Consider the following 17,482-nt stretch of genomic DNA (forward strand, 5'->3'; position numbering starts at 1 on the left):
TTAATCTTAAGATATGGAAACAAGACCCAGTTACAATGTACCCAGCAGCACACACTCACTGCTATTCTTTACTAGCACAGTTTCACTTGCATGCTCTCATTATTCTACGGCAAACGTAATCCCCAAAGAAGAAAGGCTTGACCTTGATAGTAATGTAAATGAGTCAAGAACCAAACCAAGCCTCGGAAACAGGTCTGGAGAATCTCTGTGGGATTCTAATGCAGTCAGGAGTTATTTAGGGTGAATCTGGGACACATGGGGAAAATATGTGTCTTTATGTTCTCTCTCTCTCTCTCTCTCTCTCAGTAGAGATAACCTAGGTCTGGCGCTTGGAGACGCAGCCAGCTTAACAGTTACACTTGAACTGGAATGATAACAAACCTATATTCCAAACATAATGTGCTTTTCACTGTGCTGCTGTGGTTTCCATTCACAACTTAATTTATTTGCAACTGTGAGACAAGTGGTCTTGGTCAAACGAGGTACAGTGTAATTGCAACCATGATTGGTTACCACACAGGCACCATACATCTACTATAATATGACCACAGGTGAGAGACAGGATTCAATGTGACGCCGCGATGCGTTGTCAGCCTGCAGATCTGCTATATTTTGAACATTTCACCTCCATTTCACCTTCGCTGCATAGTCATTATTACAAAAAGCCCTAGGAGACCTGCACCGTTAGGTGAAGGGAAAGTGGGTGATGTACTGTAGGTAAGATTATGCAACTAATTCCCACCTGCATATTGGTGAATGCACAGCGCACAGCGCATGCGCAGAATGAAGCAGGGCTAATTTGGAAACAGGCACACAGTGTCCCCCTGCTCACCTTCAGTGTATCCGCAGGCCTGTGTGAGGGTTTGACAGTGAGACAGCATGGCGGAATGGGACACGGTGATCCCCATCGTGCTGCCTTCCTTGCTGGTCTTATACTGGATATAAGGGAAAAAAACTACGTATTCATATCACAATGCATAGATAACTTAAGTAAACACTACTACGCATCCATTCAACTGACAGTGACCTGCCAAACACTACAGCCTGAGCTCACAATGATGTAATCCAGATAAAAGCTACATTTCAGCTACTAAACCCAAACTGGACATGCGATTCTGAACCAGATACTGTACAAGGCATAATCTTATCAGTACAACCATTAAAACAAAGCAAACAGACTGGATATAAATAAACAAATAATACTGCTAGCCGGTTATTTTTTGAAGTGGGCTTTGCTGGCGTCATTACGGTCATATAGTACGTATGTCAATGAGCAACTCTTTGTGATAAATGTATAGGTAAAAATAAATCTGTTTATTAATAAAAGATCAAACTTCTACACCAAAGGCCTAATCAGTAAAACACACTGCACTAACCTCTACATAGGCGATATCATTGGTGGCTTCCCGGATTTGAGGGTACCAGTCTTTGGGGGGCTTCACAACGTGCTTCCCATCTGTGACAAACCACAGCAAACGTGGCCACCCTGCAACGGACCACACACACACACACACACACACATTCAACAGTTACACTACACAGTACACAGTGGTCCACGTTGAAAAGCAGTATCGGCCGTCGCCCAAGGCCCTGAATGCTCGCTGGGCGCCACATTACAGTAATGGCACTTCCCCACTGCTCCTAATAGCAGTGGTGGAAAGGAAGCACATTTACTGAAGTACTGTATTTAAGTACCATTTTGAGGTATTTGCAGTTTATTTGAGTATTTACAATTGCAAATACTTTTACTTCTACTCCACTACATCTTAGAGGCAAATATTGTACTTTTACTCCACTACAATTATTTGAAAACATTAGCTACTAGTTACTTTGTAGATTTTGGATTATTATTACAAAACACATTTTGGCGATTTCGATTTGAAAATAGCAGATCTACAAGTTTCTATACATTTTGAACCTGTGAAATGGGACATTCTGCACACTTTTACTCAAGTCAATTTTTAATTCTGGACTTTTACTTGCAACAGAGTATTTCTACATTGGAGTATTGATACTTTTACTTAAGTAACACATGTGAGTACTTTTCCCACTGCTGCCTATAATAGTTAGGGTGGATTAAATGCAGAGGACACATTTCAGAGACAAGACATAACCCCAGAACAACTACAGCACGACGAGGCTAAAACCCAGAAAGGAAATCAAAACGCACGGTACCTTTGAACGTAGCGACCTCCCCCGTCTGTGCTTTGGGCAGGCCTTTCTGACAAGCATCGGTGGTCAGAGCCAACGTTACGCCACAGCTGCCCAAGAGGAAGCCGATCTGCTGACTTCCTGCATCCTGCAGGACCAAAGCAAAAAGAAGCCATGGATTTTTTTGGATTCTGGTGGAACTCAAAATATAGAGGTGTGCAAAAACAATGCAGGCAGTACAGAGGGTATGGTGTCATCATCATCATACCTGGACGTTATGTGGGAACGCTTACTGAGTGGCAAAAAACCCCCCTACTTTTTGGCCTTGACGCCCATACATAAACAGAAAAGTCCTATCTGGCCCGGACGGCTGGCGTACCTTGGCTGATAATCCAGTCTGGCAGTGTGCCACGGGTTCGACTCCAGATCCCGACGGCCTTTACTGCATGTCACCCCCCCATCTATCTCCCCATTTCTTGTCAGCCTACTGTATACCTAATACCTATCCCTCTAAAAAGATTAATGAAGGCGAAAGCCACAAAAAATATCTGATTGCAACAACGCTAAACAGCGTTAAACTCGATTTGCCACTCACTTCATGCATGCACATGCTCTATAAGTCACGGTTTCAAAAACAGCATCAGAGAGAGAGAGAGAAACAGAGAGAGAGAAGGAATGATGACACCTCAAGAGACATCAAAGCAACAGCAGGTGAAACGGTGAAGTCACTATTAAAAGACTACACTGCTGAGCCTCAAAGCCCAGTCACAGCAGGAGCTGAAATCCAGGATCTGAGATGCACTACACATTTCAATTTGATCTGCTGTAAAAAATAGCGGATAGCAAGAAAATGGCTGATATAGTATACAAACTCACAACTCATCAAGAAGATTTGACCATTTCAGACTTTTATATATACATATATTATCCATTCTTGTATTCTTTGACCTACACTTCATGACCATAGGTCACCTTAAGTAGTTATGCATGTTGAATGTTCTCCCCTGTCCCCTACCCTCACAAAGAACATGCAGTAATCCTGGTCGCCAAACTTCCTCCCACTGGCCAGCCAGGGCACCTGATGTAGGGGAAAGGAACTGGTTGGAATAATGTGTTCCTTCCACACGCTCGTCCAACCAAGGAAACTCCCCCCTGTCAGGTGAAAAGAAGCGGCTTGGACTCCTCATGCATAGAAGGAAGCATGAGGTCAGTCCGTTGCACTCCCCAGGTTGGCAGAGAGAGCCCAGGATTACATTAGATAATTGCCACCGGGTGGAAAAAATGGGTTGCAAAATCATGGGATAAGAGAAAATGTAGCAGTAAGTAGTTATTATCACATGCTGGAATCAACCACAGTTGATGTATAATGTATTATCTTTCCATGAATGAGTCATAACGTAATTTAATGTAATAATGTAATAATTCCACTAGGGGTCACTGCTGCCCTTCATATTGGCTATATATAACAGAATATTTGGTACTATCAAGACAAATGCAATGAATTTCATACATTCCTAGTAAAAGAAACACAATGATTCTGTTGTGTTGTGCATTCTGTGTAAAATAAATGCAATGAAGTTGCATGAATTCCTGGTGTAAAACGTTGCAGTAGGAAATGGACTGGCTGTGGACTTGTGAGGCGGCAGCATCCGTGTCAAGGACAGTGGTGGAAAAAGTACTCACATTTTGTATTTGGGTAAAAGTATCAATACTGAAATACAGAACTATGCCCTTCCAAGTAAAAGTCCGGAATTCAAAATGCACTTGAGTAAAAGTACAAAAGTATTGTTATCAAAATGTACTTAAAGTAGAAAGTGCTCTTTATGCAGAATGTCTCATTTCAAGTTTTCAAATAAAAAAAATATAAAAAAATATATAAAAATCTTTTGAAAATAGCAGATCTACAAGCTCACAATGCGTGGCATCGCAACGCATTATGAGCTTGTAGATCTGCTCTTTTCAAATGGCCCGAAATGTATAGGGCTGAAGTGGTTAATGTATTATTTTGTAATGATAATCAGAATCTACAAATAAACTAGTAACTAAAGTTTTCAAATACATGTAGTGGAGTAAAAAAAGGGGAGGGGAGTCGAGGGGTGCAGGAATGTTGCGGGTGGTTACCTTACGCGTGAGCGGCACTTCGATGGGCACGGGTACCAACTCTGCCAAGAGACAGCCGTAGAACGCCACCATGAACATCACGGGGTCATTGTTGGGGATCACGAGTGCAACCTGCAAGAGTATATGGACAAGCAACGTCACCGCCCGCGTCTCACGGCCATTGTAATTTCCCTCTGAACCCCAAGACAAGAAATAGCATTTTTTGCAAAGACATTTGGAGCAAAGTTGCAAGGTCCTTGCTCCAAATCACACAGCTACATGTTGTAGTTGTTTACTTATAAAAGGCAGAAAACAGTCACACAGCATGGAAACAAAGGACACTGATCCAAGCAGTAGTTTGATTTGTATTTTTTACATACAGTAAAAAATGTGCAGGATGAAACTATAAATGATGTCCGCTTTGGCCCAGCAGGCCTATATATTATTATTAATATAGTTAGCGCGAGGTCACGTAGATTTTTTACTGAGAGGACGGAGCGGATACATTTCAATGGCATCACACCGCAAAAGCAAGCGTTGGGGAGTGACGGGGAAGAGACTACTCTGCAAATATAATAGTATTAATTCTGGATTAATACTGTATATGCAGAATTTCATGACTTACTCTGTCTCCAGGCACGAGTAAAGGCTCATTCCTGGTGCTTAGCTTGTTCAGGAGAGTGTAGGCCAGTTTGTGACTGCGGGTCCATAGTTTACCTAAAGAGAGAATGTGTAGCACAGTTATACATGAACGACACAACGGTGGGCGTTACGTTATATGAACTAAAGTTGTGTGCCCTTTGAAACATCACTACATCAGTGCTGTGACATTTATAGAATGTTGTGCTGTCTTGTCAGAAAGAAACGTGTGTGAGATGGAGATAAATACAGTGTGTCGTTGTGTATGTACATTGTACACCAGGCACCACAGTGGATATAATTTATAAGATAATTAAATAAATAACATTGGTTGTATGATACATAAAAGTAGGCCTATAGTATAATAAATAATACAATTTGGATGCATATGCACTTGTGCATACAATTCTAAATGAAATATGTTGTTCAGTATATCTGAGTGCTTGTATTGACTTGCCATGTTGTACAGGAATATAGAAAAGTGTGATGCATCGCGATGCATATTCGCAATGCATCGTAGAATCGAATCGAATCGAATCGAATCGAATCGTTAGCTGGTGAATCGTAATCGAATTGAATCGTGAGGGCAGTGGCAATTAACAACAATCTACTGATAACCTACCATAAGTGAGTGTGTAAACCGGTTTGCCGGAGTTGTCCAGTGCAGTCAGACAGGGGCTTTTGGGATGGGTGGCTCCCCAACGTTGCAAGCCAGCCAGCACGGAGGGGGGCCAGTTGGTCACCACCCCCAGAGGCTCTCCTTCCAGGGAACTCATCTGCTGGCCCTCGGGTTTGGGCTGGTTGGGGTCTGGCTGTTGGACTACATGATATACAGAGACAGGAAGGTACATTATCCCATTAAGACCTGGAACGTATCTGTGTCGCTTTAGCTTTTCACCACTTTAACCATTAAACGTTAGCTGATGAAAAATAGCGAATACACAAGCTCATAGTGCAGCACAATCTGCTTGTAGATCTGCTATTTTAGAAAGATCCTGAAAACGTATGCAAATCATTGAATATATATTCTTTCACAGCAAACATTTTTAACTCATATCTTTGCTTCTGGGAGGTCCCTGGAACAACATATGTTCAGATGAGGGTCGGCGGCCAAATACAGCACCACTGATATAGAAACATAGGCTTTTCAGAAAACCGTCATGATTTACAGTAGAAGACATTTGTAGAATTTTATCTCAGGTGGGCTATATTATATACCAGTGGTTCCAAACGTGAGGTGTGGGATCCTCCTTGAGAGGTGCCAAAGATCACAATTGAGGCCTTGTCCTTTGGGCGGTTTTCCGACATTTTAACATGTTTCGCAAAATCGTTAAATAGAAGTCCACATTTTCCTATCCTATTCGCAATTCATCATATTAGAAGTATAGAATATAGGGCTCAAGTGGTTAGCATGTCAGAAAAAAGAACAAGCATGTTCATGTGCACGCATGTAGGCGGTCCCAGCTTCTGTCCAGTGTTTTGATTTAGTTTTAGTCATAGTCTTTTGAATAAAGTTCCCTTTAGTTTTAGTCATATATTAGTCATCTGAAATGTTTTAGTGTTAGTCTAGTTTTAGTCGACTAAATAACATTAAGATTTTAGTCGACTAAACATACAGTTGATTTAGTCGACTAAAACATATTTTGCCAGGACTTGATGGAGTCGCAATGGCTGATTTTACACTTGATTACATGCTGAAAATAGCCGACAAGCTCACAATGCGTTGTAGATCGGCTTGTAGATTGGCTTGTAGATCGTCTATCCGCTTGTAGATAACCTATTTTCAGAACAGAATCTCTTCACCACTAGTCCATTCCTAACATTTTAGTCTATTTTTTGACGAAATTGTCAACATATTTAGTCTTAGTCATCATAGCTACGTTTTTATTTCATTTTCATGTTTTGCTGCTTCTGGTTCGGAAGCAGTAAGGTGAACAGCCAAGAGGAAACTAGGTGAGGGAGGGGTTGACAATCTATTCAAATGTTTCAACAAGATGTTCCGATATGATTAGAAGTGACAAAAGTGGCACAGCTGCTCAATTTCCTCAAACAGTCACCCCTGTGTGTGTATCAATCCAGCCTATCTCTTAACCCTATCCACTCCTTTCCCCCACCCTCTACACCAAAATGTCTCACCCCAAAAGTAGCAGATCTACAAAGCTCACAACATGTCGCACGACATGTATGTGAGCTTGTAGATCTGCTATTTTTTCGGAACAGTTTGCAGAATAGGGACGCAACAACGGTTCATGTGGTTACAGATTATATGTGAACAGAGGAGAAGCTGGGTAAATGAGAACAGAGTAGTGAATTAGACAAAGCATAGTAGGATCACATCAAAGACAGAGGGTTGTGGGTTTGGAAGGGGGTGTGGTCGGGGAGATGAAGGAGGTGTAATTGTTTATTAAATATTGTGAGGGGAACCCACAATTTATATGTATAGTGAGGGGCACCCACTGTATTTATATCGGCCACGTGACGTCTTAGGTTGTCATTTAGTATTCTAAACAAACATTAAAGTCCATAGACTCGACTGGCAAACGATTTACATCATAAATGCTCTAAACAAACATTACAAATCCCATAGACTTGGCTGCCATATTATGAGGTAATCTTCAAAGGTCATGCATTGGAGGGGCTAGCGCCCCTCAAAAATGATCCCCATTAGCTGACGGCTAAACGCCCACTAGTCTTCCCGGGGTCCAATGCAAGGATATGGTACATTACATCACAAAAATAGAATTCACAAAAAACATGTATCCCATAAAATAAGACTATATATTTAGCTTATACTAAAAAGAAGGAGGTCTGTTTCATTATTATCAGCTTCCTGTGTCAGAGGCAGCCACCGAATGAAGCCCTGATCCTGGCTTCTTTCACATCTGCTGCTGTGCCCGGTGACTCCTCTTGTGTGGGTCCAAGTCCATGTTTACACTCGGAATACACCGGATTTTGCTGTGTATAGCTGTCTCTCTCTCTCTCCTATGTCTTTTACCCTCGCCTGCCCTTTCATTATCCTCAAAATAAAACAATTCTCCTGGCTCCTAGAACACCGACGGATGTTCGACTGAGAGACACACACATACTGTAGCGGTCTGCGCTATGCTATCACTCACCATCCATCCTAGTCTCAGCACTGCGGGATGAATTTGCAGCCCACACCAAACCACCCACACCACTGTGGCTGCGTACTGCAGACCCCCCCCCCCCCCCAAATAGGATCCCAGTCTCTGAGCGTTGCCTTTTTCTTTTCTTTTTTGTTATTTTCTTTTACGGTCACCTTGCTGACGCGTTGCTATTCCTGCTGCGTTTTTCACTTGTTTACTCAGCCTTGTGTCCGAGTACCACCCAAAAACCCACGGTGGGCTATTTGGAATGGAGGAAATGGTTAGGTAGGGCAGGACGGTGATGGTTGGCAGGGGCTGTGTGTGCTGCGCGCGCGTGTGTGTGCACGCATGTGTGTGTGTGTGTGTGTGTGTGTGTGTGTGTGTGTAATAGTGGAAAACGTACTAAATTGTTTTATTTACGTAAAAGTATCAATACTGCAATGTAGAACTACTCCGTTACAAGTAAAAGTCCGGAATTAAAAATGTACTTGAATAAAAGTACAAAAGTATCGACATCAAATACTTAAAGTACCAAAAGTACTCATTATGCCGAATGTCCCATTTCAAGTTTTCAAATGTATACAAAAATAGCAGGTGTAAAAAAATAGCAGATCCGCGAGCTTGTAGATCAGCTATTTTCTAATGGGCGAAACATGTATAGGGCTGAAGTGGTCACTGTATGTTTTGTAATAATTTTTAAATAAGTGTAGTGGAGTAAAAGTACAATATTTGCCTCCGAGATGTAGTGGAGTAGAGTGTGTGCATACATGCGTGCGTGCGTGTGCTGTTCCCAGTGCTTCCTGGCCACACCTGGTGGTCAAAGCTCCACCAAAACAGGGGGAAAAACAACCAGCGATCTAACGTCGCATCTGCACTAATTTAGGCGTGGTGATGCTGTAGTACGTGCGATTGTGATGACAGTGACACCGGTGTGACAACTTAAGGACACAGAACCGTTTCATTCGTTATTTGGGACGACACCCAAATGAACACTGACCCGACAGCAACTCAGACTGAAAGCTCTGTTGGAAGCCGCAAAATGGCGCTAAATCCTACTATTAATGCGCCACGTCTCTGTCTGCGTGCGTGTGTGTGTATGTACGGTTGTAATGCACGCAACTCGATAACCGTTTGCCCCACTGACTTCACATTCGACACACGCGTTCCACACCCCCGCAGGGAGTGCAGTGCCCGGTATAGAGTCGGTCGGACCCACGGTTCTCCAGAACCACCACAAAAGGCTCTGGTCAGGCTCTGCCAGTGGGCCTAATCAGCCTAAATCCCCTCACCTGTGCAATTTCCAACCTCTGCCTCAGCCAATCGATTGCCATGACAACCCCACACCTGCAAATTGATCACTTAACCACTCCACTTTTCACAGTCAGTTTGCACTCTTCACACACAGGCAGACAGACAAATACAGAGATCTCCATGTGGGACACAGACAGATAGTTAAAATGGGTGCTATGCAAGTGCTATTAGGTTCCCAAGTTGCATCGCTCTCAAGTAGGCCGGTGGCCAACGGGCACGTACAGGTCTAGTTGTTCTAAACAATAAGGATTTCATGTGCGAAGACATCAGAGTTCGGTGAGTGACTTGGCGCAGATCGCAATTAGTGTTATATCGCTTATTTGCCTTATTTGGCTGAACAGTTTTTTATCTGCCATTTTCCCACCGTAGTTACTGCACGTTGGCTTTGTAGGGCAGTATAGATTTGACACACATTGACAGAGCAGGGCGTCTAATTACTTCCAAGCAATCTTACCGTCCAGGAGCTCCTCAAAGTCGTCGACGAAGAATTCTCGCAGCGGCCGGCGCTTTGGTCTCTTCAGGGTGTTGAGCAACTGCTGAATCTTTGAGGAGACACGACTGTTGACTGGAACACCTGGTAGAGAGCCAGGGGAGAAGGATAGAGAGAGATGGGGATAAAAAAGATGGCCATGACGAGGGAGACAGATTTGTCAAGGATGAAAACAGATGAAGTGGAGGAACGAAAGGAAAGATGATGGGTTAATGGAGGAATTGATTGAGGGGAGGGGGAGGAGGAGGAGGGAATGGATGAATGGGAAGGACGGATAAGAGAAGAAAGAGGAGGAAATAAGGTCAGACACATAAAAGACAACCTGCTGTCAGTAACAGACAGTGGAGTCACATGACCTCTACCGGTCACCTGGAGGCCAATGGTTACGGTCTACTTGTGCACCATAGACATTAAAAGGTAGACGCCCCCTTCAGCTCTGTGTACTCAAGTGAGGTCAAGCTTCCGTGTTGGTGCTTCACTAGTCCCGCATAGCCAGACAACTATTGCGAGAGGCAACAGTCTGGCCACGTGAGACCTAGTGCTTTACAGAAGCTTCTGCACAGAGGGTACATTCGGGTCTGATAAGTCCCGGAAAAGACGCGCTGTGATTGGCCGTAACGTTCCTTCCCCACTTACGCCCTTGCGTCGATACACATGGCTCCAACGAACTGCAGCGGCCAACAAGGCATCCATTTATTTTAATATGTTGTGCGCGCTCACTGAGAGCAGTGGATCCTCATCCCTTTATGGATGTCAATGGAACTAATGTTGTACACTTTAGGTTCCAACTTCCTATGTATCGGACTATCGGTATCACAATGGAAACTTATTTGTCAAGGTTTAAAAGATCTTCTATCTAAATGTGCCATGTCTCTGTGCGTCTGTACGTACGTGTGTACAGCTGTAATGCACGCAACTCGAGAACCATTAGCCCCACCGAATTGAAATTCGACACACCTACACCTACAGGGAGTGCATGCCAGGTGTCGAGACGGTCGGACCCACGGTTGTCCAAAACCGCCACAAAAGGCCTCTGCCCGGGCTCTGGACAGGGCCCCCCTGCCCATGCTCCATATATGGAGCTGGCCTGTTCTGACATCACAACACTCCATATTTGGGCATGCCTGACACAGAACTCCATATATAGGAATAAAGGGACACAGAAAGACAGCTACAGAAATCTCCATAGGAACAGGTACAACGGGTTCCTTCGTTACCGACTCGGTGCTCTACAGCCGGGCACCGGTCTAGTATATATAAAAGGAGGAGAGTGGTCAGCTGCCGAGCGAAACAAAGAAGTCCTCTATACATCATGAGATGTCTGGAAAGGTGCCCACTTCTAATCCACTCCTGTATAATTGTTGTCGCAACATTTGTCGCAACATTTTCTTATATACTTTGAAGTAGCCTAAATGGAACCCTTATCAGGTCTATACAAGTTTAAAAAAATAATAATACTGTATTGTAATAATATATTACAGTATGTTAGTCAATCAAAACATACACAAACACTGATGACAAATTTCACAAAAGCTGAGCACGACAACAACATCATCAGAGAAATCTTTGCTAAAATACAAAATAATATGCATAGAAAGATGGATTGGGGAAGTGGAAGGGGAGTGGTCGGACCAGCGCCACAGATGAGAGCAAACCAGAATAAGAGTGCAACAAACTAATCGATTTAATCAAAAATAAAAAGTTATATATTTTAATAAAGTAACAAGCTGAAAATGCGTTGCAATGTGATGCATTGTGAGCCTGTAGATCGGCTATTCTTGCAAGACACTGTTGTACGATAAAGATGAACATATATGTTATTAAAAATCTGAATGTTTGTGCGTTGATTTGTTGATATATACAATTTATTTGTATTTTTATTTAAAATAGTGTCTCAGAAGAAAAAAGACTGGAATCCTTCCTTCACTTCACGGTTTACTGTATATCACATCTGCATCTTCCAACCTGAAGAGTGACACTGACACGCCCACTTTGGTTACTTCAGGGCAAGTAGTATTTTTTGGTTCCAGTTCTGAACCAACTTTTAGGTATCTGAACCAATTAATTTAGTTCAAAATTAGGCGAGGGAAAAAGAACGGAACCAGTTCAACCCCGGTGGAAAAGTGGCCAAAAGTGAGAGGAGAGAGGAGAGGCCCACTCACACTTTTTCTTCACTCACATATAGGACTCGGCTATTTGCGGACTAAAGAAAAACTATGCGCATCCCATGAACATTAATTTCTACTATGTAGAATGTACATAGTGAGTGGAGGGGGGGTAAGATTTCAGACATTCCAGACAGCCACAGGAGACAGAGGCCACAGCTGCATACAAATGGCCTGGCCTAGGCTTATAATAGGCTGGGATCAGACAAACTGCTTCTTCATCCAAGGACTGAAGCACTCAGAGTGGGCGTCAGGGTCACCAGAGCACCTGACGGACCAATTAGAAAGCCCCAGACACATCTGTGGACCCAGACCCCAGCGCACCCCAAAAGCCTATGATATTAATGAGATTACAGCCAAGCACAATTTTTTAAATGATGAAGGCCAGGCATCACCTATACAATGGCTATACTTAACATATTCATGACTAATCCGTATACGTATGATAATAGTATGATAAATGAATTTAAGAATCACTGAATTATGCATAGACTATAATCAGATTTGCATTTAGCAGCAACCTGAACCCATGTATAATGCAGTGAACAGTTTCCCCCCCCCTAAAACATGATCATCAGGTACTATGCTAGGAAGATTTATTTTTTAAAAGCCTTTTGACTCAAAGGCTTCCAGCTTTCAGGAAGAAACCAAAAATACACAAGGAAGACATATTTTAATACACACCTAGGTGCTAGGTACAACTTTCTGACTATATTACCACCTGTGGTGTGACGATATTTAATATGCCAGAAAGACTGGATGGATGCCATCATAAATGTCTATGAATATCAGACAGCCTGACAGTGACACAAGATTGACACCTTGTGTCACCAACGTGTCACTATGTTATCATTTAGACTTTCTCTATTTGTATCTGTCCTCACAATGCACCGTGACGCATTGGGAGCTTGTAGATGTGCTACTTTTTGGCACTTGCCACAGTTGCGCAACAAAGTATAAATCAAGCATAAATATTCACAAGAATAAACATAACATTCATCTGAATGGCTACAGTATGACTACACAAAGAAAGCCAACATTTCAAGCTCAAATCTCAAAGATCACTTTAGGAAGGAATTAGGCTTGACATCTTGTTGTGTGAAACCCCAAAGCTAAAATCAAAAGCATCACACACATGGTTGCACATTCACACAAGTTAGAATTGGAATTATTTTCGGAGGGTTATTGAATTGCTTATGAATTCTCTAATGTTTGTGAAACACATATATAGTTTGGACAATTATCAGTAGAGGTGACTTTGAAGTTAATGGCAAAACAACACAAGGAGCAGAGCACACATAGCAGAGCTGGCATAGAGCTAGAGGAATGGGTATAAATACCATCCGCTGCTTCACTTCTTAGTTCATACCCTGGAGGAGACACATAGCAGACTGTCAATGACACAATCCTGCTCATGTTGCAGGACTCTCCGTGTGTGTGTGTGTGTGTGTGCGTGTGCGTGTGCGTGTGCGTGTGTGTGTGTGTGTGTGTGCGTGTGCGTGTGTGCGTGCGTGCGTGCGTGCATGCATGCAGGTGTGCGTGACGGTGTGTGCGCGCGCACGTTAGAAATAGAAAGAAAAACAGACAAGACAAAGGCAAGTAAAGTCCAGCTTTGCAACATGGTTTTCCTTGGCGTGTAGTAGAGCATCCAAGGAAGGACATTTAATACCTCTCAAAGACCACACAGCAATATATTTTCTGGGTCGGACATCTGAAAAATAACTTTTAGCTGTACTACCTACTTTGCATTCACAAGGCAGGGAAAATACAGATGACGCACATTCCGCTGGGAGTGGCAGGGAATGAATGGCTGCTAATGTAACAGACCGTGTTCACGCTGTGTACAATGTCCAGATGGCCTCCTTATAGACACGTCAGCTGCCAGTTTTATGCAGCAGCATGCCAGGAGGACTGATATTAGAACCAAGACGGATAGGTAACACAAACACAACAGCTCAAAAGGTTTATTTGTGGTTTATGGATAGACATACTTGTCTTGCGCTTGGCTCGATGTGCGAATAAACAATGTACTAAAGGTGCAAAGATTAGAGTATCATCGGATTGCTGTTCCGCAGTGCATCAGCTCAGAAATGGCAAAACATCCTGTGTGAAATCCTCATTATGTTTGGACAGGGGTATGTAGGGTACCGAGTAATGTCCCAACAGGCTGCTACATTTATACACCTGGTCGCATCGCAACGTGGCAAGGAGAAACCAGCTGGATGCCTTATATCAGTTCCAGTTTATGGCGTTTGTATTTCACATAAATCAACTCGACTCGACTCAGTTGATGTAGGGAAACCTTTAAAGATACGCCAACACAGAGACAGTTAGAGAGTAATTTTAATATTGTTTCATTGACGGATTCACTGGCTGATACAAGAAAGAAACAGGGGTGTATGTACAGCACTGTGTGTGTGTGTGTGTGTGTGTGTGTGTGTGTGTGTGTGTGTGTGTGTGTGGGGGGGGGTTGTGGAGGGATTCTCAGTTACCATGGCAACTTGGGGTTGGGGAGATCAATCGTCAGCCTGTGCCAGGCTGACAGACAGACATAGAGATACACATGAAGAAGACAGAGGGACAGACAGCGGGAGGGAAAAGGAGAGGGGAGGTTTACTCTGTCTGTGTGTGTGTGTGTGTGTGTGTGTGTGTGTGTGTGTGTGTGAGTAGGGCTGACACGAATTTTTACTTTTACTTATCAATGAATTGTCATACAAAAAATTGCGATCAAAGATTTAATTGTTGCTTAATTGTCTATTTAGGCTTTATAAAAAAAAGGTGCATGGGATGGGGCAGATGTGGAAATAGCTGATCTACAAGCTCTAAACGCGGCTTGAGCTTGTAGATCTGCTATTTCCAGTCTTTTTGAAAGTGACAATATGAAAAATGTTCAACCTTGATATGATTATCACGATTATGCAAACCAATGTGCGATTATCCAAAAAATTTAGCGATTAGGCGATTATGTAATAATTGTGACAGGCCTATGTGTATGAGAGTGTGTGTGTGTGTGTGTGCGTATGGAGGAAACTCACCGTCTGCGGTCTCCATAGCGCTGCTGGTGTGGTTGTAGCCCCGCGGGACGCCTCGAACAGAGCCCACCTGTGGACGCTCGGCATGCAACGAGGGGCGCTCCGACAACCCCGTCACATCGGGGGGCGCCGAGTGGTTATCTGTGGTGGGTGTGGGGGGGGGGGGGGGGGGGAGGGGGAAAGGTCAAACGTTGGGCCTACTTAGGGCTTTGGCAACTGAGTGACAATCCACTTCATGTGTTTGGAAAAGAAAACCGATCGGACAGGGTCAGGAAATAAACGAAACGAGTCGTTTTGAGAAGCTACAGTACAAGCCGTTTTGCCCCTGTTAATGGCCACCTCTACTTGTGTTAGTAGAGGCCCTTAAACCGAGGTAGGATGTGCTTTAGCAAGGGTTTCACAGCTCGAACCCACCAAAAGGGGAAATGTATCCCCAACGTCGGTGAGCGATCCATCCACAGAGAACTAGATGCTTGTGTAATATCATTAATAGGCATGTCTGAGGACATCAATGAAAGCCTCCCTTTGTTCTTTCCCCTCGTGCTCGAGCCTTAGCCAGCTAAGAGGATGCCTCATGGCATCACAATGAAGTTAACACAGATTTTAATCCTAGTCATTTAATGGTTAGTGAGGGACAAAAATAAAAATAGTAATGTAATGTTTCATCTATCTTTTAGCAGAGAAGGACCGGCACCTGGGACAGTTGTTACGTAATACATACAACATTTGGCATGTTTATACAGAACACAACCTGTGTAATACTAAGTAATAGTCTTTTGTATACATGTTACGTTGCTTGTATACCTGTGTATCATGCAATAGGGTCCATTTTGATTGAGTTAAAGGTATGTTAAGTGATCGGGTGGGGCTGAGCAAGGTCCGTTTTCAAAAAAAAAAGAAAAATCCTGTTTATTATTATTAGGCTATTATTATTTATTATTATCTATAAAAAGACATCACAACATGCCCACACTTGATAAGACGTGTGGACATCCTGGGCAACAGAAGTGTTAACACTTATTTTAACCAAAGAACACTACCTTTAAACTGACACTGGGGACTTTACTGTGCAGATAGATATTAGATACACATAGGAGAGTTCGTTATAACTGTTGTAGGAGATTTATTTATAGCCGAACTCAGTACCAGTTGCTGCCATCTCTTTATGACAGTGACCTCGCATTGGGAGACGCTGGGAGACAAATCAGACAGCTCCGTCCCAACTCCTAATAGGCTATAGGCCTGACAGTGGCACACACAACTCAAGGCAGCGTCTAGCTATCCAGCTGACACCTTCGGAGGGAGATAAATTGAACGAATCTCATTAACCGGCAAGGCTTGACGCTCTCACGCGTGGCTTTGACGAGAGCTAGCCTTCTCCGAATGCTTTTTGTGAATGGAACTGAAACGGCAGCCAGAAAGACTATAGGCTAATTAGAAAGATGCCAAATTAAAACCCATCTTTTTGGGGGCCTTGGAGTAAGTGCCACTGCCTACATCTTGATTGCAGAAAAGGCCCCGGAAGATCTGGCAAACGCACAGCTGTCAGGGATGGCGCTATAAGGCATCTGAAAAACAGCCCACGACTGCGGAATGAACTAGATGTAATCGCAGGGATGACAAAAAGAGTCTGTTTGGCTTGTGCTATTAAACCATTGTTTCCCAAACTGGGTCGGGACCCATTTGTGGGTCACGGACACATTTTTCTGGGTCATGACTCCAGTGACTCCCATTTTCTCTTCCCACATTACAAAATATATATATCTTTTAATAAATTAATTTAAAATAATTGTATACATTTCAAAACAAACAAACACAAGTTTGTAGTGAAAATAGACGATCTACAAGCTCGTGTGAGTCTGTGTGTGAGTGTGTGTGTGTGTGTGTGTGTGTGAGTCCGTGTGTGTGTGTGCGTTCGTCCGTCAGGCCATCTGTTACCAGCTATATTCCAGCTATATTCCATCCAATTGGCTAACATTGGCTTTCAAAGTTTGCAGTATTGGCCCGTTTTGAACAAAAAGCGTGCAATTTACCTGAAATCTTTCACAGACTTTCCTACTAGGCTGAGGAATATATCCCACCCTTTTCACATTGGCCTGTTATAGCGCCACCAACAGGTGGATTTTTGTAAAACATTTTTTGGAACAAAATGCCTCAAATCATCCAATTGCCATCCAAGGCTTAAGAAGAAATGGCACCCTTTTCACATTGGCCTATTATAGTGCCACCAGGAGGCCACAACCTGACCTGCCCTGGTGGAGACCTGTGCCCCGAGGGGCACTTTATCTAATTTGGTAATACTTTGAGTCCTGGATGGAGGAAATGAACACTGTGTGGAGACTAAAACTGTATGCCACTGTCAGCCAGGCTTCGGTTATCACATTGTGTATGTGAATTATAAAAAAAGGGGGGGAAATATTTAAAAAGAAATCCCCCACGAGAACATATCTTTCCTCTATCCTGCTGGTTCTGGACCGCTTGCTTGGG

The 17,482-nt window shown here is 43.2% G+C and overlaps 1 protein-coding gene across 6 annotated transcripts in view; it reads right to left on the reverse strand.

Moving 5' to 3' along the window:
* Positions 1-17,482, reverse strand: part of dip2a (disco-interacting protein 2 homolog A) — a 124,089-nt gene that overhangs the window by 25,388 nt on the left and 81,219 nt on the right. For 3 of the 6 annotated variants that reach the window (XM_080786624.1, XM_080786623.1, XM_080786627.1), the window contains 9 exons: positions 14,999-15,136; positions 13,304-13,333; positions 9,763-9,882; positions 5,513-5,710; positions 4,877-4,968; positions 4,273-4,383; positions 2,176-2,299; positions 1,377-1,486; positions 833-935 (listed from right to left, as the gene is read on the reverse strand). In XM_080786624.1, the coding sequence (XP_080642750.1) occupies positions 833-935; positions 1,377-1,486; positions 2,176-2,299; positions 4,273-4,383; positions 4,877-4,968; positions 5,513-5,710; positions 9,763-9,882; positions 13,304-13,333; positions 14,999-15,136 (1,026 nt within the window). The remainder of the gene's footprint in view (positions 1-832; positions 936-1,376; positions 1,487-2,175; positions 2,300-4,272; positions 4,384-4,876; positions 4,969-5,512; positions 5,711-9,762; positions 9,883-13,303; positions 13,334-14,998; positions 15,137-17,482) is intronic. The other 3 variants (XM_080786626.1, XM_080786628.1, XM_080786625.1) reach the window with 1 other exon arrangement.

This window comes from Protomyctophum bolini (assembly GCF_963924005.1).
Source record: "Protomyctophum bolini genome assembly, chromosome: 16".
Lineage (NCBI taxonomy): Eukaryota > Metazoa > Chordata > Actinopteri > Myctophiformes > Myctophidae > Protomyctophum > Protomyctophum bolini.